A 22,133-nucleotide genomic window follows, 5' to 3' on the forward strand; every position below is an offset into this window, starting at 1 on the left:
TTTAAACCTGCAGGTAAGCAGTTCACCTGACATGAACTAAACATGCTGAAGTTATTAGCTGCTCTTTAGAAGTAGGTTTACTCCAATATTTTACATTTGAAAACATACAACTTGAACTCAAGGGAACCTGATTTTTAAAAGTGCGGAGGTTCAATGCTTCCCTGAAACTGAGGCCCCTCCGATCACTTCCCAGTTTTGAAAACTCAGCCCAGTACTTTAGAGTTTCCCATTTACGTTGCAAAGAAAAATATGAACTACATACCACACCATGACGCGACTGTGTATTTGTGCAATCTCTCTCCTTGAGGCTAACGTGTAAGTGAAAAAAAACATACACTGGAAGATTTGTGCTATGAATTTAGTGTTGCCATACAAGGATTTTCAAGGAGAGACACTGACCAAGCAGAAGTCTTATTAAAAGCTTCAGATAAGGTTTGCTAACTTGTGCTTACAGATGCTTAGATCTGCTTTCAGTAACACTTTGCTTACCTCACAGCTCTTACTTACATAACACAGATTCTTTTCTTCAGTGTCTCTCAATCCCTTTTCCCCAAAATAAAAAGTGGTACATTTGGCATTTCTTCAGCCTCAGACATTCAAAACTATTCCTTAAACATTAAAAATAAGAATTATCTGTGCTATACATCACACTGTTTACTAACATGAAATGTAAGAATCACACCTCCCAAAAGTCCTAGTTTGTACCATTCTTTCCATTTATTCCAATTCCTTTACTATTAGCTTCAAGTCTGCTACCAACATTTAAGGTTTGATTGTGATTACAAATCTGTAAGTGGAGAAGTTAAGGGAGTCATTGTGGACAGCACCTCTTTCTTTCCTAGATGTGCTTTTTCCACTGGCGAAGTGGAACGCATTTCCAACAGTATGGCAGTAAGATTAAAAAAAGGAAACAATGCCCGTATCTAGGCCATAGCTGTAACGTATGCGGTTCTGGTACAGTTAAGACAATAAGTGTAAAAGCAATAAATAATAGTAGGAGGTTCTACACCTGTCAATATTAGCCGCTCGTTACTGCTAAATTACACTCTACAGATTTTAACTTTTCAAAGTATTAATAGAATTCCATTTATTTAAACTGACACTTTATACCATGTACAACCCTCGCTGAAAGGGACAGGCTCAGAAAGGCACTCTGTGTATCAGCGTACAATTCCTAGTGTATAATTTCAGAGCAAAGTCTATTGATTCTAATATTGAGTTAATCATCTCCTTTAGGATAGGATCAATACACCCCGTGAAAGCAGCCATTCTTGACCTATTCAGTTTAAAGATCTGCTCTCCCTGCTGTCATTTCAGTCTGAAGGACAGTAACATAGCTCTAAGTCTAGGAGAACAGGGAAATCAGAGAGAAGCGATTTAGAACTACAGAAGTCATAAGGTCTTAACTTGTCTTGCTGGAAAAATGGAAGTCCTTTAATTATATTTTATTACATAACCTAATGCAATTTGTATTCTTAAAGCAGTAAGAAAACTTTCCTTTATCAGAACGCTGTATTGGCAGGGTATACAGCCAGGCTCCCTCTCTCAGTCAGGAACCCCAGAGATCAACTTCTATATTAAAATTCAAGTTTGGCAAGACTGTTGGAAAGTTTGACATTTTAAATCTGGCAGCCAAAGGTTCAGCGTAACAACTGTCCTGGACAACAATTAATATAAAAAGAAAATTAGGGAGTAATTCACACTAGGTGGTAAGGTGTTCAGTTACTCATTTTATGCAAGTGCATCCAAATGAAGAGATGTTTATCCATGCGGAAACAGACAGAGTAACAATTGGCACAGTCCAGAAATAGAGAATTCAGACACATTCCTCAGCTGACATCAGAAGAGGATTTATATATTCAAAGCCTTCAAATTCAGACTGGTCAATCTTCTTCACAATATCACTATTAAGATTAAAAAAAAAGTCATTAGTTCAGAAAAATTAAAAAGGCAACGATATTAACTGATAGTTTGTCTTAAAATTTAGACCTGTACAGCAGATTGCAACTGAGAACATTTCCTGTCTCTTTTTTGTCCCTCTCTATCCTTACAGTTACCACTGTTTTTTTCCTAGCCCCTATAATGGTAGCAGAACACAAAACCACCCAGAAGCAGTGACTGGGCTGCTCCCATGCACGTATTCTCCCCACAAAGCAAATCTGCAAGGTTTGCAGTTTTAAAACTTTCCCAAAACAGCCAGTTTTGTAAAAAAATGAAAACATTAGGATGTGATAGAGACTGCACCGGCATCAGCAACTTTTCTAAATTTTTATTTGTACATTATGCATTTAGAAAGGGATGAAGGAGGAAGTTGGATCTCAGACCTAATTAAGGTGCACAGATAACATTTAATATTTACTGTTCATGTTTACATACAACATGAACATGATACAAAACCCTAGAAAAAGTCCTAAAACAGAAACAGCAGTGACTCAGTCAAAGTAGAAAGGCCCTTCCCTCCTCATCCCAAACCAGGGCCCCTCAGGAGTCAGGAACCAAAAATCCACTACCAAAATCAAATGCATTATCATGCATTTTAATCATGACTTTTCAGCCAGGATAATTTCACTTGACTACTAACAACTTAAAATACCCAAACAGGCCAAAGAAAGCATATTCTCTTGTTCAGAACACCCAAGATAAATTTAATCTAAATCCAACATTCATGGCTTAAACTAATGCAAAAATAAACCGCTTGACAAAACAGGTCTTTTCCTTCACACGTTCATTTCTTGCAGATGATACCACTAAAACTTGTAAAATAGCACTTATTCATCTTTCCCTGAACTAAGATTCTTTATAGCAACTTTCCTACTGCTAGCTGATTTTTATATCATGCCAGAGTACAATACTCAATCCAGCCATACAAAGTCTACTATGAGGACACATAACAGAATTTTCTCCAAAGTAACACAAGAAAATGTTGTTTACTGCTTTACGTATACTCTATGCACTGCAACTGCTATTAAATGAAGTTTTATAACTCCTTCACTAACTTATCAGAACCTCTTAAATTCTATATTACTTACTCATCATCTGGAGTGAGCTGCACAGGTTCATTGGTGAATTGGGAATCAAAGTTATCCAGACCAAATTCTCCAGATATATTTGGTTTAAATGGAGGCACCACTTGCTTTTGCTCCATCTAAGAATAAACACACTTAGTGACACCAAGAATGAGTTACAACCTATTGAATGATTTTTAAACGAGGCTGGAAATTACTGTTACGTTTCTTTGGTATACTTTCTACAATCGTTCTATTAATCTACTGTACTTGACGTGTGTAAAAGGGTTAAAAGATTCTGTATCATCATTATGATGCATCGTAAGTTAAGAGCTTAAGGTTTTTGAAGTATTTATGTCATCTCTCATGCTCAAAACAAGTTGTGAAGCCACTACCATAAACAAAGAAAATAAGCCAGGCCAGCGGGCATCCACATACCAGATCCCAATCAACATTGCGAAAGAAGGGATGTCCCTGGATATCTGCAAATCCTGTTTGAGGATGGCAGCCTAAACGTTCCTTTGGATCCTGTGCAAGGAAGAAAATATTTCTAAATGGGTGCCATGGGCTATGCGTGAGTTAAATACAAATGTTACTAATTCATTGAAAAATGACACACCAGAGTTACAACGGGCACTGAAGAACTAAGTTAACATTATTTACGTTGGAAACTGTTCCAATTTACTGTCTGAAATAGGTGAGAACATATGGAAGCCTTTAACAGAGTTTTATAAACACTCATGCCATCTTTCTTCATTTTTATTCAAACCTGTTTGGAAAGAATTTGATTCTTCCCCCCACCCCACCCCTCCCTGAGCAGACTGAGTATGCCTGGCAATCACATTGGGATAGTAACTGCAGGTAAATATGGTGGAAAGAAGGTTATTTTAACAAGATAATTCCACTTCCACGTATGCATATGCACACACTACCAAGGAGTTACGACAGAAGTAGTATTCTTGGACAGTAATACTTTCTTAGAACAATTTAACCAAATCTGTTTTCTCCAGTACCTCTTCTTCTCCCACTCATGTCACACTAAATTAAGACCAGCACGTGCTTGGACTAGTCCACTATCACATATGCACCTTTTGACTCTCGGGCTAGTTAGTTACCAGCAAACACTGAACACGTACCACTTCTGCACTTCCCTGAATGAAGTCATCAGGAGTTGTCAAAGTGATTTGCTAAGCCTCTTCTCTAAGAACCAAAATAAATCTGTTAAGTTTGTCCAATTCTCTGGATTAAAGAAGTCACTTGAAGCATTTCTATGCCTTTAATCTGAAATTTACTCATGATCCCAGCCTGACAATCTGGATCGTCAGGTTTTAAGCATCTAGAATAGGTCTCCCAGCCCCACTGAAATTCTGCTTTAGGCTTACACCTTCTCTATCCCGTTTCGGTATATGGCAAAGTACATCTGCTACACATCAATTAGTCAATAGGTTTAAAAAAAAAAACAAAACCAGCTACTCATAAGAAGTTTTAAATAGTCCTCTTTATCTCTTACTTTGTTGAGGAAACTCTTTAGAACACCTGCTGCTTTAACAGAAAGGGATCGGGGAATTCGGATCTGTTTTTCCAAAATTACTGCAAGAAAAAAAAAGGACTGTATCAGCCTCTGCATCTTTAAAGTTAGATTAAAAGTAAGTAGAAACAAAGCACTGAAGTGTAGGAATACTAATGGTACTTACCTTGGAAAAGATAATCTTCTGTGTTCTGATCAGGATTGTCAGAACTCCCAACAATATCGAATGGTGACCTGCCTGCCATCATTTCAAACATAAGTACACCAAGCGCCCACCAGTCTACACTGAAGCCTAGAATTCAAAGGAGAAGACACCACTGAAGATATTTTGGAGAAAAAACCTACCAACGCTTTTGGGGCCAAAAGACAGACATGTTTTGAGAAAAGAATTAGTTCAAAAATTTAAGTATTGCCAGTCTTTCTGATTATCTGAATAAGAGAGAGGTAACAATTGTACTAGACATTACTTGGTTCATTATGTGTGCAACAGGAGGGAATGCTGTACAAAGAAAAGGAAATGTAAAAAAGTTTAAAGGTTGGTGTTAGGACCTTAACAAAGGTTTAGATAATATTTAAGCTTAGTCATTACTAACCAACAGCGCATTATCCACGGCAGGGGATAAGGACAAAGAGGAAGTATGTGATTCTTAACAGCAGCAAGACAGTCATTTATGGAGCTAAGCATATCTGTTCTACTATTCACTGCTAAAGAAAAAATTCCAGTAGCTAGGCTGGGACTGATATAGTCTGGTTGGCCTAGAAAGTTTGTGATAAGGAAGATGTGAAGCCAGTCTGAAAGAGACATTCAACTAAAATAAGATTGTAGATTTTAAAAATATTTATACTTTTTTAAAAATAGGAACTAATTGTAGAACCTGTTATAGCCTTAAGGGAAGAAAACAGATCAAAAAGATCTGCCTGGCATAGTACTGGAAGCTTAGGAAGAAAGGATAAGTGACAGGACACATACAGAGTAAGCGTTCTATACTCTCTTAATGTCTCTTGCTTCAGGAATTTTGTGGACTTCCTGAACAAGCAATTGCATAGACCATTTTATTTTTAACACTGAGATTTGTGAAAGAGATGCCTACTATCCAGGCCCTTGGCAATGCATTTATATCTAATACTATCATCGCTGCCAAATATAAAGCTCCAAAACCAAGCATAATTCAAGACTGCAAGTGTGTCATTAGCAGTACCTGAAATAGTTACAAACAATAATAAATTTGGGAGACTCAAGCTATTTTTCAAGACTGATAAAAAGAATTTAAGATGTGGAAGGCAAGGTATCTCATTTGCTTGGTGTGATGCTTTCCATCCTCTGAAGTGTTTATTTTTTCAGACAGGATGTTGAATTAAGATTGATCACATGTCTAATGGAGATTTATACTTTTCACTGCTAAGCAACTTGAGTAAGTAGTAAGAGACAAGGTGAAAGTTATATGGTAGCAGTGAAAAATTCAACTTACCATAATCCTCTCCCCGGAGAATTTCAGGCGCAATATAGTTTGGAGTTCCACAGAACGTACTGGTTGTATCACCAGGCCTCAGACCCTCCTTTAAGAAAACATGGGAAGAAAATACTTTACAATTAACCAAAGATCCCACAATCCTCCCTCTGTTAAGAACTTCATTTTGAGTTAATTTAAGCATCCTGAATAAACTGCTTTCGTTTTAGTAAAAATATACTTAAATCTCTATGTAAATGAATACAAACCACTACGTGTTTCAGAAGAAACAGAAGTAGGTTGCATCTAGAGTCTCAAAAGGATAGCATGTACCTATTGACGACAACATCTTTTAAGGTTTTAGCTAGTAAACTCCACCACACCTCCAACAATAGGCAAATGGGAGTAACTCGGGCACGGCGCAACAGCTTATATGACTGGGGTGTTGTAATGGACAGATACGAGCTTTTCAGAGAAGGGCATGGGATGCAGAATGGGGGAGTTACCCAAAGAAGTTGTGCAGTCTTCACCCTTGGAAGTTTTCAAGGCCAAACTGAATAAAGCCCTTCGTAACCTGGCCTGATCTTCTAGCTTACCCTGCTTTGAGTGCGAGGGTGGATTAGATTTCCTGAGGCCCTTTCCAACCTGTATTATTTCATGCTTTTCAGTTGCTTAGATCTATTTTAAATGTTATAGTTTTGGCTAATGGATTAGCATAATGGAAATTCCATGGCAAAGTCAAACCTGTGGCTCCAGTGTCTTTGTAGTGACAAAGCTTTTCTAGAGAAAATGGAAGTGTCATAGAATCCAAATGGGAGCAAGAGGGACTGATACATTTCAACCTCTTGCTCTCTTTGAAATCAAGCTATCTGGACTATTTCAGCCTAACCCTCCTAGTCAAGTTGATAGAGCAGCTTTATATATACAGTTTGTGTTTTTATAATGTAGTCTGTACACTTGGGCTGTATACTCATGTCACTTCTACAAATGGAGAAAAGAGAAACACCAATCTGCACTGTGCATAAATGAATACCTTGAGATTTCACATTTTTAAGTCTCTTCATCCTTTAATTTATGACAATTTCTTAATTGATTTTACTGCTTAGCAAGGAACTAGAGCTTACCTTGCACATGCCATAATCTGTGAGTTTAATATGCCCTTCAGAATCTAGTAGCACATTATCCAGTTTTAAATCTCTGTAGATTATCCCTCGTTCATGTAAATAGTTCAACGCTAGACTGATTTCAGCGGAATAAAACCTAGTGTAGAAAGAGATACTGATGACTCAAGTATTCAAAACCCAAACCACCATAACACAATCTTGGTAGTATCATACTTTTCTAAATATTATCCCATATATTCTACTATTTTTCACAGAGAAGTGGATAAGTTGTTTATAATCATACAAACGTTTCTATCCACAGTCACTTCAAAAATTATTTTTAATTAATATTAATGTCTACTGAAGTCATCCCTTTCATCTCACCACCTGAGATGAAGCATATGCACCAAGAACTCAGCATTTGCCTGGACAGCTGGTATCATTAGACAGTTTAAAAAAATACCACAAAAGTTTTTTTCTAGATAAAAATTCAGATCAGACTGAAGTCATCTAGGGTAATGCTAATGCAAACAATACCTAAGTGCTTCCTATTACAGTCCCTCCTTGAAACAAAAATAAGGTAGCTTGCAGCATTAAAATGAGGATGCAGTTTAACATCTCTTAAATCCTTAACATCTGCAGAGGATTTGCTAGCTCATCATCATATCTCTGCACTACTGCACTGTGTCAGAAAACCAACTGTTTTGATGCAAGAAATCTGGAATTAGACATACCTGGCATGCTCCTCCGGCAGCTTTCTCTGTCTCTGCATATGAAACATTAGATCTCCTCCATTTACATACTCTATAACAAAGAATAACCTGAAACACACAGGAGTTTTTTACAAATTATTGTATATGAGGCTGAAAGAGGTTTGAGATGTTACAGGTCTGTTATCGAACAATGTCAATTCAACTCCTCCCGTCTCTCTGGTAATATGGCTGGTTTCACCATTTTCCCTTGCTTTGAATAAATGTCCAAATTTAAAAATTAAGTATACAAAGTCTCTCTAGACAATTCCTTTATTTCTAAAGGAAAGTAAGCTACTGCTTGTAGTTATTACATATGTGACTATATAAACAGATTCACATCAGTTTCTATGCATAAATCAGAAAAAAAAAAATTCTCATTTTCCTTCTTGATCCCTTTAATCTCCTTTGTGGTTAATACTATTAGTGTATTACAAATACTCTTTCTTCTCACTTCCCTCCACTAGGTTGTACCTTTTCAAAAAGCAAGGATGTTCTTTGAATATACAATAACTATACTTTATATATACTGGAAATTATTACTGTATAGAATAGTAATTTATTAGTCTACTGCAATCTCTTCTCCTATATATAAACACACAGGAAAATAACAATTTTCATCTCTGTTACCCTGTTTTACTTTTTAAAATTCAGATACTATTTTCCAAGTCTTGCTCAGACACTCGTCTTCAGAGAGTCCCTGCAAGCTTGAAATAAATTTCCTCATTTTTCATACTTCTCATTTCTCTCCCTAAACCTTTTTTCCTCCCTCTCTAGGTTCTGTCTTCTACCTCCTATTCTTAAGCCGTTTTTGTTAGCTGTACCTCTCTTCCTGTCCAGAATCCTTCCCATCATACCTATCACTATTTTACATTCTTTTGCATCTTCCCAATCGGAAAAGCTCAGATGATGAACATGGCCTTTTGCTCATAAAATGCTACAACGATTTACAGCACATTGACTTTTGCTACCTACCTAACACTTAATGCTTTAAAAAGGCCTTTGAGGTGCCTAACAGTATGAAATATTTTTTTAATAAGACTATCATCTTATTATCTTATGACTTTTACCTGCTTTCTGTCTGGAAGCAAGAGTGTAGTCCAACAAGAAAGGGATGATTTGAAGCCTGTTCAAAGACGTGCTTCTCTGTCTGAACCCAATCAATGTCCTATTTATTTAAGAAAAGCGACATTCAGAAAAGGATTGTTGCAATTCTTAGGTCAAGTTGTTCATGACAATTAGCGGAAAGGTATTTAAGTGTGTCGTCATCCTCATTTCACTTGCGAGAAATTAAGTATTATATAGTTCTCCAGTGTGAAGCAATACAATTTAGCATACTCATTTTTTTCCTGTCTTGAGTGTCCCATACTTTTAGCCTCACTGTGTAACTACACTTGGGAATGAAGAAACACTCATCTATAAAAGATAAACTGGTGCACACAAATGTGAAGTAGCACCAAGAAACGCAGAAGAAATCAATGGTAGACTGAGAAATAAATACAGAAGCTCTTGGATAGTAAACCACACTCAGGTCTTTTCAGAGTAGCCTAAAGAAACACAAGGGAAATCTTCAGCAACAAGAGGCGTTTAGCAGTCTAATACTACAATTTCTGAGAAGTTTACACTAATCACTGTACAAGCTACAAAAATTATTAAGATGGAGGTCCAATCTAAAGAGCAATTAAAATAACATCATAAGAGTTTCTCCTTTGTGACAAAAAACCCAAACTTGAACATATGAAAACCAGACTCCAGCCATTTCTTCTTCAGCCCAGCAAGCTAACATAATAGGAGACATGGAATACTGCTCCAAAAAAACGAAGCAAGCCAGGCTTATTAACTTGAATTCTGCAGGAGCACCACTCCAGACAGTGCTAATCACAAAAGGAGACACTGACAACAGAGGCAATGAGGCTCATGACAGAAACCACTGGCACAGGAGGCCAGCGGTGAGCTACCACTCTGTCAATGAAGACCTCAAAACTGGTTATCTGTCTTAGAACCTTCTATAGTATAGTATGTTTAAGAAACCGCATGTATAATTTTCAATTAGTGTCGGAGACCCAGGAGTCTGGCTCCCACCTTTTGGCAGGTATTGAAGCTCTTTGGAAGAGTTGCCCGATTTATTGATAAAAAGCTTGCCCACCTCATCATCATTGACGAGCTCTTTCTTCACCACTTTCATTGCATAAATGCGTTCCGTTTTCTTCAATCGAACAAGCAGTACTTTAGCATAACTGCCTCTTCCTATAACTCGGAGCAAATCAAAATCCTGAAGACCCAGACTGGAGGAAGCTTTGCCACTTTCTCTAGTGCTCATTGCCTTTTGATAAAGATAATCTGAATTTAGTAAGCAGGCTTGCCAATTGTAATAACCACAAAAGTTAGCATTCCATACAGAACAGCAAAATTAATATAAACAACTGATTCAATTAACACTTGTTTTTCTTAAAACTGCAGTGTCCTGGAAAGGAATGTGAGGGGAAAGGAAGGAGACAGAGAGACTTGGCAGATAAGAAACAAATGGAACTGGAGCAGTTTGGAATACTTTCTAAGTCAAAGCACATCTACACTTTCTAACTCAAAGCACATCTCAACTCAAGGTTCAAAATAAAACAGCATGCAAGCCATACATGCATACACCTGAGTGAGCAACCCAAACATGCTTTATGTACTAGTTTTCAGTTTGTAACAAGTTAAAATACTAAACTCTTGAAATTGAGAGACACAAAGTCTTTAAGATCTCTGAATACAGTTAGTCTGGTTACAATACTTTACCTCTTTTTCTTCACCAACATGGTCCAAGCTCTCATGACTTGAGGGATTGTACGGAATCACTAGAGGTGAAAGAAAAATGATTAGACCAATGCGATATAGCAGTATTTTCTTTGGCCTTAAAATTTCCGCACACAAGAGCTCAGAGAGGTACACGACTTAAATGCGTCTATTCTAAGGATTCAAAACTGTTGTTTGTTTGGGGTTTTATTTTTTTGGTTGGTGTTCTTTGGTTTTGTTTTGGCAGAGGGTGTTGTTTTGGTTTTTATAAACCATCAGAATAATTCTTTTGCAGTACTGCATTAATAGTCAGTTATGGCTAATATAAACCCCTGTAATTACATTTGGATATCTCTTCAGATTAATCTTGACTCCACACACAAAGAATCCGGTGCAAAACAGTGGCTTGCTTGGTTTTTAAACTAATCATTGTCTATCAAATGTTAGGACCATCACTTGATTGCTACAAGAATGAACTTGTGTGGCTACCGATCCAGTAGAAACCCCGCTAATTCTGTTAAGGGGTTTTCCTGTTTGTTTGATTACAGCATTTAAAGTACACAGCTTACTGATGGAAAAATATGACAGACAGACTAAATTCTTCCTTTTTAGCCAAGTTTATCAAACTGGTAAGATATGGAAAACTAAGGAATTTTTATAGTTATATCCCCCTTAGCATTAAGAAGCTGATTTTTCTGGTTCTATGAAGACGTGTTTTAAAAATAATTTAAAGTTATTCTGTTTCCTTTTAAAACACAAAGTTCATGTTTCAGCAACTTACAGTACTTTAAAGAAAAAAATTATTGATCTTACCCGATTCTACATTATCTGGATGCACTGATGATGGATCCATAGGCATTATTGGTTCCTGAAAATATGCACAGAATTTCTGTAATAGACTGTCCAAGTCAAGAGACATTATTTTAGAGACAATAAAATAAATATCCCTGAGGAATATAATCTAGCTACTTTTAAACTTGATTAGTTAACATAGTTACTGCTCTAATCCATACACAATAAAAGAAACCACTGCAGTCCTTATTTTACCTATTTTCCAGAAATTACGACAGATTTCCAGAAGCTGTGGAAGTGACAACTCAGTACACCAGAGAAAAAAAGTATAACAGATGAGAAATGAGACAGAAAAGCTCAAGTACTTCAGCAGTACATATATTAGTCAAATTAATTCACAGAACACAGACTTTTAGCTGTCTGCTTTTAATATTAACCAAGGAGCAGTAACCATCTACATTTTACTGGGGACTTAAGAACTAAAAATGATGTAATTTCTCAGGAGAAAAGTCAAGATTTCTGCACTTCATCTTCCTTTTCTGTGAAATGGGAAAAGTCTAACAGACATTTAGAGGATTTATTTTACCCGTACCTCACTTTGAAGATATAAAATAGCACATGTGTGCGTATGCACTATGTAACAATATAGTGAAGGATGAGATAAATAACACTTGTATATTTATATTTGCCACAAGAAAAAAATCAGATGTGAAAGTTAGACTCCCATCTTGCCACTAAACTGCCATTCTGCTAAGTGATTCCCTAACTTTCTTACAAAATGTCACAGTAACCATAAAGAATAATGTTTCATTTAATGTGATTATTCGCAGACTACAATTCAAAAGCCATTGGTATAAAATGGGCTTTTGTTTGATTGGTCGGTTGTTGTTATTTAAAGACAACTTTTCAGAGAAGTTTGACTTACTGGTTGTAGTGTATGACGGCCACATTCAATACTGACAAGTTTGTGACACTTCTTGTGAACAAGGAGTTTGCAATTGATGCATTTATATCCCTGGCGACCCAGGCCCCATATTCGGTCAGTGCAGATGGCACAATGAGCTCTCTAGAATGGTAAATCAACAAAACCGATTAAAGAGCAAAACTAAGCAGTTAGAACTATTCAGCCACGTTTTCAATAACACAGAACATACGACAGGAGATCAGAAAGATCCCTACTGAACTTGCCACTATAACAAGAGTCTACATCTGAAAACTTTAAGAACAAACAGGTAGATACAATACAGTGGGTAACAAAAATTAGAACTGAACAATAAGAAGCAACTGCCATACAGAAAGCGTGCACCTACACGGAAAGGCGCAGGCACAGCCAGCCTCTTCTGCTGCCAGAGGCTCAGGGAGACATGAGCCAACTCCAGGTCAACAGCATTGCAGCTGAATCAGCAGGCTGCAGTGCCCCAGCTAATTTGCTACGTGCCTCGTCATCTCTGTGTAGATGAGTCCTTATATTTGTACAGAGGAAGGCAGGAGAGCAAAAGCTTCAACACATTAGACCACTAGATAACAGGAAAAGGGAAAATCAGCACTCGCTGAAGGACGTTCACAGAACAACTCAAAGGAACCATGAAAACAGGGTGTCTATGAAAGCAAGAGTGGAAAGTGATTAAACTATGGTGCCTTGACAGTCTTTGACCAGGAAGAGGTCAAAAAAAAAAAAAAAAAAAGCGCAGTAGAGAAGATATGAAGGATGCTCAAGATGAAGTTTAGTGGAGACAATCTCAAGCATTAAGCACACAATACACTAAACTTGGAAAAGAAGGAAAGATTATTGAAGCTGTCAAGGAACCTGACTTACACAAATATTTTGGGTTTGGTTTTTGCTGTTGCTTTTTCTAAATACAACAGATAACCTTCTTTGTCCTTAGCTAATTATATTTGACCATTGTTTCTTGAAAATATTACAAATGGTTTGTTATTTTCAGTTGATTACATGCCATCATGTAATCATCAATAACAGCAGGCTGTTTGGAGAAACATCTCAGTTTTTCATTTAAAAGTAATGAAAGAGAAGTCTGTGCATCGTTAAGTGAGTTCAGACCTTTTTACTCCCAGAACTTAAAGAACTGAAAGTGTACTTTCAACTCATAGTCACCTAAAGCCAATGTTCAATTTTACCCTCTGGGAAGATTTTAAGGGAACATGGGAGCATTTATATAATTTGTATCACAGTTTCAGAGTATACGTCAAGTGAATTGCAACCAATTTATTCTTCTTCTATTTTAAATTCCTGATAATGATTAAGTTTCCTGAAACTACAGGGTTACCAAAAGCTTACATACTATAGACAAACAACAAAAATGAGAATAAAACTACCTTAAAATTTTTCAAGGCAGTGACCTTGTAATTATGGAAGTAAGACATCCCTGTATCATGGTTTTAAGTACCCAACAAGAGTCTCACCCTGTTAAATCGTTTGGCTTGGAAAGTGTGACCATTTGCACAATAGAGCTTTCGCCACCGGCGGGCGCCTCGGCGATAAATGGATTCTAAGAGGAAAAACATATGATTATATCCATAAAAATATAAACACAGAACTACAACATCTTCTCATGGACATTTCTGTGTAGAGTGACTTGCAGAGCAAAGTGTCACTCCTGCACCTTAGAGAAACACAGAGTAGTGTTCCAAGTATCTTTTTCATTTTTTAAGTTTTGGAGAAAATTTTAAGTAGAATATCCCGATCAACTCGAAGTTAATTCTGCTTTTCCAAAGTTAAAAAAGAACAGTGAGTCAAGAGAAGGAAAACTGCCGAAACAATACAAACACTTGTGTGCAAAGTATGCACCTACCTTACCTAAACTTGGGGAGGAGCTGTGGGGAAAGGGAAGGAGGAAAGAAGGTTAATTTCAGGAGCGCGCCCTGATTTATAAGATTGCTTGCGCAAATCCTCCAGTGTTTTAGATCCACAGCTGCCACTGATTTTGGTTTGGCTTGTTGGGTTTTTTTGTGTGTTGGGGTTTTTTTTTATTTTTTTAAAATTTTTATTTTTCATTGTTAGAGGCATGTCAGGAACCAAAATCGAAAACTGTAATATACAAAACTACACTGAGTTGCAAATCTATTTCTGATTCAGTCTGCAACCTCATTTTTTCGGAAAAGCAGCATTACCCATACTGCCAAAGTTAACTTTTAAGCATGCACATTTACATTTGTCAGAGACTTGGATATCAAGCTGACAGATGTGCATGTGCATAACATACAAATACTCTTTTATAAAACTTTAAGGCAGAGGGAAAATTACTTCTTTAATGTCTAAGTACGTTAGCTAACATAACTCAGAGGTTTTCAGAGAATACTCCTGATAGTACCCAAACAATTTAAAATGATTTAACCACAGATCTCTAAATGGTGATACAACAAGTCATTACCACTGGTTACAAGTCTTTGTTCACATTAGTCAGCCAGCAATCTGGCAACTACCAAAAAGACAGGAATAGGATAAAAAACTGTCAAAAGAGGCAAAAGCAAGGAAAGCAGAGTGACATGGATAGCTAACAGGAACGTGAAATGCTTATTAACAATGATTCAGAAATGACAAACAACATTTAAGTTTAGCAAGACTTTCTATTCCTCTTAAATATTTGTAAAGATTTACATTATTAATATTCATAAGTGTAGGATGCCAAACCATAGAATATCAACAGTCTTCTAAAACAGGAAATCTGAATTCCTGATTTTCTGTACTTCTTAATTAAAATGCCTACTTACTATCTTCTCCTGGACAAGGCATGCCAGGCCGCTCTGGTACACAAGGAAATACTGCAAGACAGACATTAACTTCCGATTAATTTTTATTTCGGACAGAAAAGAAATCTTTGGGTTAAATACAACACTTCTGAAAGGCATTCAACCATTTAGGAAGACAGCACAGACTGCATTTCAACAAAACCTTGTGTGCAAGAGCAGGTGAACTGAAAAGCTGCCACAAAACCCTTTTGCTGGACCTAACAGTGATCTACATGAGAAATACAAGCCAAAGGCAGACTAAATCAAGTTACTTCCTGAAGAAAATAACTAGAAAAAAGTCAAGAATATGGTTTCTCATGTGACCAACCATCAGTATTAGGAAATTGTAATATAGTAAGTTTATAGTCAAGATTTCCAAACAGCTTCATATGATCTTGTCTACATTAGCCATTTTTTTCAGTTTATTTAGCTTCAGTAACTGTCAGAGAGAAGTAAAACTGAGGAGAGAGCACCCTGGTGCTGGTTTACTCAGAAGCTTATCAAACACAAAAAGAAATGGAGAAAGGGCAGATCAAAAAGCATACTGAAGTAACAGAAACAGTGACAGATATATAGAAACAGATTACATTCTTCCACTTTTTTAAAGTCTTTGTGGGAAGCTGAAAAGCTGTCTCTTCCTTCCAAATGAGCTGATGGTGAATTAAATCTTTTTCACCCTTTTAGATAAGGGCCATGGCAAGACACAGTAGTGTAACACACCCACTAACACTGTTTACAATGATCACTGCTTTTCTGCTATAATCTGTTAAACTGAAATCTATCTTCTACTTGTAAAAAGTTACAAACAGTTAGAAGAATACACTGCAGAAGCTACCAGAATAGGCATATAACCCTGAAAAATAAAAATTGAACAATTACACAAACAGGGGCACGATATTATTAGGTTGAAAACTGGTCTAGAGTACTTAATTTTAGAAAAGTCAAACTTTTGACTCATCAGGCATCACAAATAGAACTCATCAACTTTTTTTGCTAATATAGATGCTGCTCTAAAGCACTTATCAGTAACAAAGTGAAGGACACTGTACTATATATCTTCAACCATTCATTGCCAACAAGCATACGAAGGCACTTGGGATGAAGGAATGAAAGACAGGGGCTGTCTTTCATCAGTAAGCTAACAGCGAAGTATTTTTTCCTCCCTTAATTTACTAATGAACATTGATGAAGTGCTGACAGATAAAAACACAGTGCATGGTCTGCAGCATCCTCTTGATGGAATGCTGCAACAGGCTTTAATTGGGGAGGCTGTGCAAAAGACACAGCTAACGCAAGGTAAAAGTTCTACTTCACAGGCACAAACACGAGGAGTAATATAGTAAATTTCATCATACCATGAATTAGAAGCTCTGAATCTTTGTTTAGTTCATACAACCGAAAGGCCTCTTCTAACTCCAGCTGGGAAGAAACTGTACATGGATCTCCTGTAGAAAGAAAAAAGAACAAGACAAAACTCAATCCAGTTACTTTTGTGCCATTCAACAGCTCCCTCACAGTCGGTTCTAAAATAATTATTGTAGCAAACAGAACAATATTCACAAGTCTATTTATTTTTAACACTCTTCAGAGAGTACATCTGAAAATACAGTCATATTGAATGCTTTCAGGGGAAAAAAAAAAGTTTAAAAGAGATCTATTCCCAAGAGGCAAGCAGATCATAATCACAAAACCTCACTGGTTTGGTCCGCTACAAGCATGGTTACACAGTACAGGAGGTGCAGGTTATCTTCCTGCACCTAAAATCCTTCCAAAATTCCATTTTATTTCATGCATTTTTAATTAGAACTGAGTCAATTCTATTTTCAGAGCTGCTTCAATATTGCCAAGATTTTAATCAGGAGGTCCAAAAGCAGCTAGACCTCTAGTCTTTCCTCAAACCTCAACCAAGACATTGGAAAAATCATGCAACCTAAGTGAAAACACCCCATTTTTCTGATTTTTAACGACTACTTTCACATTTACAGGATTATTTGAAGCAAAAGCCCTTAAAGAAAGGGCAGGAAAAAAGCAGGGGTTGGGTTTTGGTGTTTGTTTTTGTTTTTTGTTTGTGGGGTTTGTTTTTTTTTTTTTTTTGGTTTCTTTTTTAATAAAGGAATTGCAGCTTTTGTTTACCATTTGAGATGGAGCAGATTATCATACAAACATTTGGTATGCATTTTTAAGTTTCTCTGACAAGACTGTATTGGATTGCTTTAACAAATCTCTGTTTCAGACGTAACAGTTTAGGACTGACTGAGGTCTCTTTGTAGATACCTACTTTACATTTCTAAAAAAACCCAACATCTATCCACAAAGGTATTTCAGAATCATTAAACAACACTTATTTACATCAGGGCAATTTTGGGATATAGGTAGATCTAAAACTTAGCGACAGCGGTGGGCGAGGAACAAAGGAGATCAAGCTAAAGACCTGCTGTATTCAGGATCAGGAGCAAGGAGGACCTTAAATTCTAGTCTTGGTTCATAATCCTTCGGACGCACAGTCTGTACTTTACCTGTTTCTCATGATTCATCTAAAGACTACATCTGATATTTTATCTCCTGTGTCTGTCAGCATTTGGAAACAGCTATAAAGACTGAAAAGAACAGCCATGCAACAAAACGTTTTCTTTGGTGTCTGATGCAGACTAGTAATAGTATTTAGAGAATTATCCCCCTAAAAGAAGAAACCTTGTTCAAAATAATACTACAACTGAAGCATGTTTAAAGCAATGTTGAATCTGAATCATCACTGCCCCAAAGAAAGAAAATACTTCTGTTTATTAGTTCAACTATTTTCCCCCCTCAACCTACACAAGCTGTTCTGTGCAAGAACATGGGATCTATCTCTGCCTGCTCATACTCTAGCATATGCTCACAACAAGCTTCTTCCTAGTCAAAATCCCATATAGCAAGCCTACTGTCATATGACATTTCCAATTTTTAACAGAAATACTACTTTCTACACACTTAAGTGGTAAACTGGTTGCGGGTACCTGAACTGGAAGAAGGCAGAACAATTTTCATCTCAGCTGAACAGGATCAAATCCAGAAGTTTTACTGCTTTGAATCTTCAGTCAACAGCGTGGTTTGAAAGCTAACTAGCAACAGTCTATTAACTATTCCCTTTTTGTTTTGTACTACAAGATACCAAAATTAATACGGGCACTGCTAAGGCTTTTCCATAGAACCATGCACCTAGCAGGCAGGGGGCTATTTAAAACTCACTCTACAAAAAGTTTTTCCAGTTAATTTGATTTGTTTCTAATGCATCCATTCTTTTCTATTGCTAAAATAGTAACACATTTAAACTGTCCATTTGCAGCATTCTGTCTTCATTCTCTTCTGCATGTCATAATCCTCAAAACTATTCTTTTAAGCCAGCTGTAGTAATTTTTCACCATACTGCCTCCCCACTACAATCAGCCTATCTGGACACCAACCTGCCCACCCACTGCATAAACTCACACAGTGCAGAGCACAGACGAAAGAGAAGGAACAACTAAATTTATTCAGACTCACTATGAGAATCAACAAACCAGTTTTTCTTCATTTGTTTCTGACACCTGTGCAAACAGTTTTGTGTTTCTTTTTGGCAGAAGGAGCCTCTCGAGAACATATACCGTGCTTTAAACTAGGAACAGAAGGTTTATAGACATTAGTAGGAAGCTTCAGAATTAACAACTTAACTAACAATGACAACAGCACATAACTGATCCTCTCCAACACTGCTCTCAGATTCACAATTTCACTTCCAAATCTAAAAGGGGATAACAGAGGTCTTAATCCACAAAGTGTTTTTAGTGGTGACTAGGTATATAAAACAGATGAGCTACAAATACTCTTTCAACAAGATCAGACTAGTAAGAATTTTACAGCCATCTGAAGAAAGCTGAGATAAAGTGTCAGGAAAAAGTTTACATTTGAACCATATAGCAAGAAACAACAGACTGAACACAAACAAGGTTAGGTTCATCCTAAAGTACATTTCACAAGATGGAGGTAAGATGAACTGACTGCATACAGATAAAATAGAAATTTGTGTAAAATCAAATCAAGTTAATTCTATTTTCCAGTTGAATCCAACCATTTTTTTAAAGCGATTCCACTCAACTGAAGTAGGTCTGCCTTTGTGTGCCATTACCTCTATGAAACAGAGGTAATTACACAAAATGCTCTTGCATCCTGCAAAGGCTAAAAAGATATTTAGTAAATGACAAATCAAAACCTCAGCAACTACGTAAGCCCACTTCAGTCACATACTGACTAAAGTGCTTGATCAGCTAAGTAGTGAAAAGATGGCCTGGATGCCATATCTTGTCTTATACTACGAGATGCTCGGACAGCAGTATAACAAGCATCAGTCCACGGTACGCACATTTCCTCACACTATTATTAAAGAGTCAAATACAGTTTTAGTGAAGAGAATGTGATATGGGAATTTTCCAAGAAAGCAAATTATGAGTTTCTAGAAAGAATACCAACTGAAAACACAAAAGATTGGTGGAGAGAAGAAGAGAGGAGGCAGGGGTCTTGGCAAGAAGCCACGCATTGTAGATGCAAGAATTACTCATAATAAAGACGGGGGATTTTTTTCTTTAAACACACTCGTTATCACCAGATTAACTTTTTCTCTACTGACATGAAACTGGAAGTCAATGATTAAAGCAAACATGGATTGCTTGTGAAAATTGAATCCTATGTGAATACACGAAAAATCTTACTTGAACAGCAGCATTCCTTTTTTTTTTTATTTTTTAAACCTATCTCTAAAGAGCAGAAATTGAGACAGAACTGTTCCTTCAAGTAAACCACTGAATCTACACAACATTTTCTACAAATGTTTCATTAGAGATCTGTATTCCTTACTACGACCGACTCTCAGCTTTGGTCCGTGTTTAGCTTTAAGCTCTGAATAACCTGGCACTTGCCCAATTTTGAATGGGAAAGCTGTGAGAAGGGGAGGAAACAGTTCTATAAGCACCATTTATGCTAATCACTGCATATAAATACTAATCACTGCTGACAAATCACTGCATATTATGGCCTTTTATGTATTGCATCAAGTACTTAGCATGCTAAAATAACTCAGCAGCTATTTCATAATTCAGACATCTCTTTGGTGTAGCTCAAAACCTATGTGTAGAATACACCAATTCCACAAAGAAAATAGGAACTACAAATAACCTTTTCAAAAAATTGCTAACCTATATATACAGCTCAGAAATGGACTACATCTGTTAAGTAAAAGGAAGAACAGACTCTGAACTTTTTTCATCCAAGGTAAACTTCAACATGGATAACATAAGCGCTAGAGATGACAAGAGTTCTAAGCCAAGGCTGTTACTACTGCACTTTGATGAAAAGCTACTTGGACAAGTAATTTCTCTTTTAATAGTTAGAAAAAGTTTTACTAATAGTTATGTGTTGAAGAGATTTTAAGTTGATAAAGTAACAGCTGATACAAACACTCAAAATGTATGTGTAACCAAAACCACTATAACTCAACTATATATTAAATGATACCGGTATTGTAGATAAATACTGTAATTTGTATCATTTAAGATCAGTTTAAGTCTCATAGATTTAAGACTTAACGGGAACTACGAGCTTCTTCATCAGTATACTTTCAATTTCTGCCCTAAGAAATACTAACATTGAATTCACATTTTGATAACCACTGAGTATTAATTTATTTGGTTAAAAAAAAAAAATTGAGCTCTCCACACCAAGCCATTTGAAACAACGACCTTTCCATTAAGATAAACTTACAAAGGCATTAGATAACCATTCTTTTTAGAGTCAGATTTACTGTTTCTAAAAACATATTTATGAAGTATGTTTTATAAGCTTATCTTATGAAGGCAGAGGGAAAGGAAAAGATGAGTGGGGCAGAAGAGCTAGACAGCTGAGGAACATATTGATCAAATATTTATCATAAGACCAAGCACCAATTTACCTTCTTCATCAATCCATTTCATGGTGAAAAGCTGTTCATTGTCAAAGGAGCACATGTCTCGAACTTCACTGCACAATCCCTCAAATGAGATGGAAGGTTCAAAATACGTTATCATGATGTCCCTGAGCAAGAGAAAAATAAATTTGAGAAATGATACTGCAACATGTGGCATTTAATCGTCACCTCTAATGTCTTCCATATACCGCTAACGTAAAACCCATCCCTGCTGCAGCGACCTAAAAATAGTAAAGTAATATTAGTAAACCATTAGCACGTAAGTTCCCTTCCTGTAGCAAAGTCAGGCTCCAAGTGATTTTTATTACCAACTACTTGACTTTAATCCTCCAGGTATCTGCTTAAGAAAAATTAAGATTTAAATTCCCAAATAACTATCAAGTGAGTTGCAGCAGATATTAACCACACACAGAAATGAGATATACCAGTGGAAACCAAAGAATGAAATGCTGCAAAAATTTTGAAGAACTTTATTAATGCATTGCTGTTCTGCTTGCTCTTTAACAGTGTTTTATTATTAGATATCAAAATGTTGTAAGAATGTATAAATCTTCTCCAACTAAATTTTGATTGTGTAGATGTTACAAAACATTAATGAAAATTATTAAATAGGTTTCCTAGCAGATTAGGGGGGGATGTTCCAAATATTGAAAGTGCCTTTAAAAAGAGACCCAGCATGTTTCACTACAATGACAAGGAATGCGGACAGAGAAACATAAACTTAGAATTAAAATTTACTACTTTACTGTTATGCAGGATGGGTGTTTCTTTTATAACTAAGAGTTAGTTAATCTGGTGTTTTAAATATGTTAAAATAAAATACTGAGGCATTGTCTTGGTATTCACTGGGCCTTAAAGGAGCACAGGTGACCCAGGGTTGCAGTCCTTTAAACAAAGGATTTCAGAGATGCAGTTCAGAGAAAGGTGGAGGGGTGAAAAGGTTGTTTACAACACTACACTTCACACATCTCGTATAAGTCCAATGTTTGAGCTCTGAGCCTAATTTTCCCAT

General features: G+C 36.5%; 1 protein-coding gene across 1 annotated transcript; it reads right to left on the reverse strand.

Moving 5' to 3' along the window:
- Positions 1–3,025: 3,025 nt before the first annotated feature.
- Positions 3,026–21,221, reverse strand: PRKCI (protein kinase C, iota). The gene is made up of 16 exons (XM_010288368.1): positions 21,107–21,221; positions 16,503–16,592; positions 15,130–15,180; positions 13,822–13,907; positions 12,326–12,466; positions 11,422–11,476; positions 10,612–10,670; positions 9,980–10,156; positions 8,904–9,001; positions 7,819–7,905; positions 7,106–7,241; positions 6,003–6,090; positions 4,700–4,825; positions 4,516–4,595; positions 3,444–3,533; positions 3,026–3,145 (listed from the first exon to the last, which is right to left on the reverse strand). The coding sequence occupies exons 1-16, from the start codon at positions 21,219–21,221 to the stop codon at positions 3,026–3,028; spliced, it is 1,599 nt and encodes a 532-aa protein (XP_010286670.1).
- Between the last annotated feature and the right edge of the window lie 912 nt (positions 21,222–22,133).

The sequence above is a fragment of the Phaethon lepturus genome, unplaced genomic scaffold (genome assembly GCF_000687285.1).
Source record: "Phaethon lepturus isolate BGI_N335 unplaced genomic scaffold, ASM68728v1 scaffold47805, whole genome shotgun sequence".
Lineage (NCBI taxonomy): Eukaryota > Metazoa > Chordata > Aves > Phaethontiformes > Phaethontidae > Phaethon > Phaethon lepturus.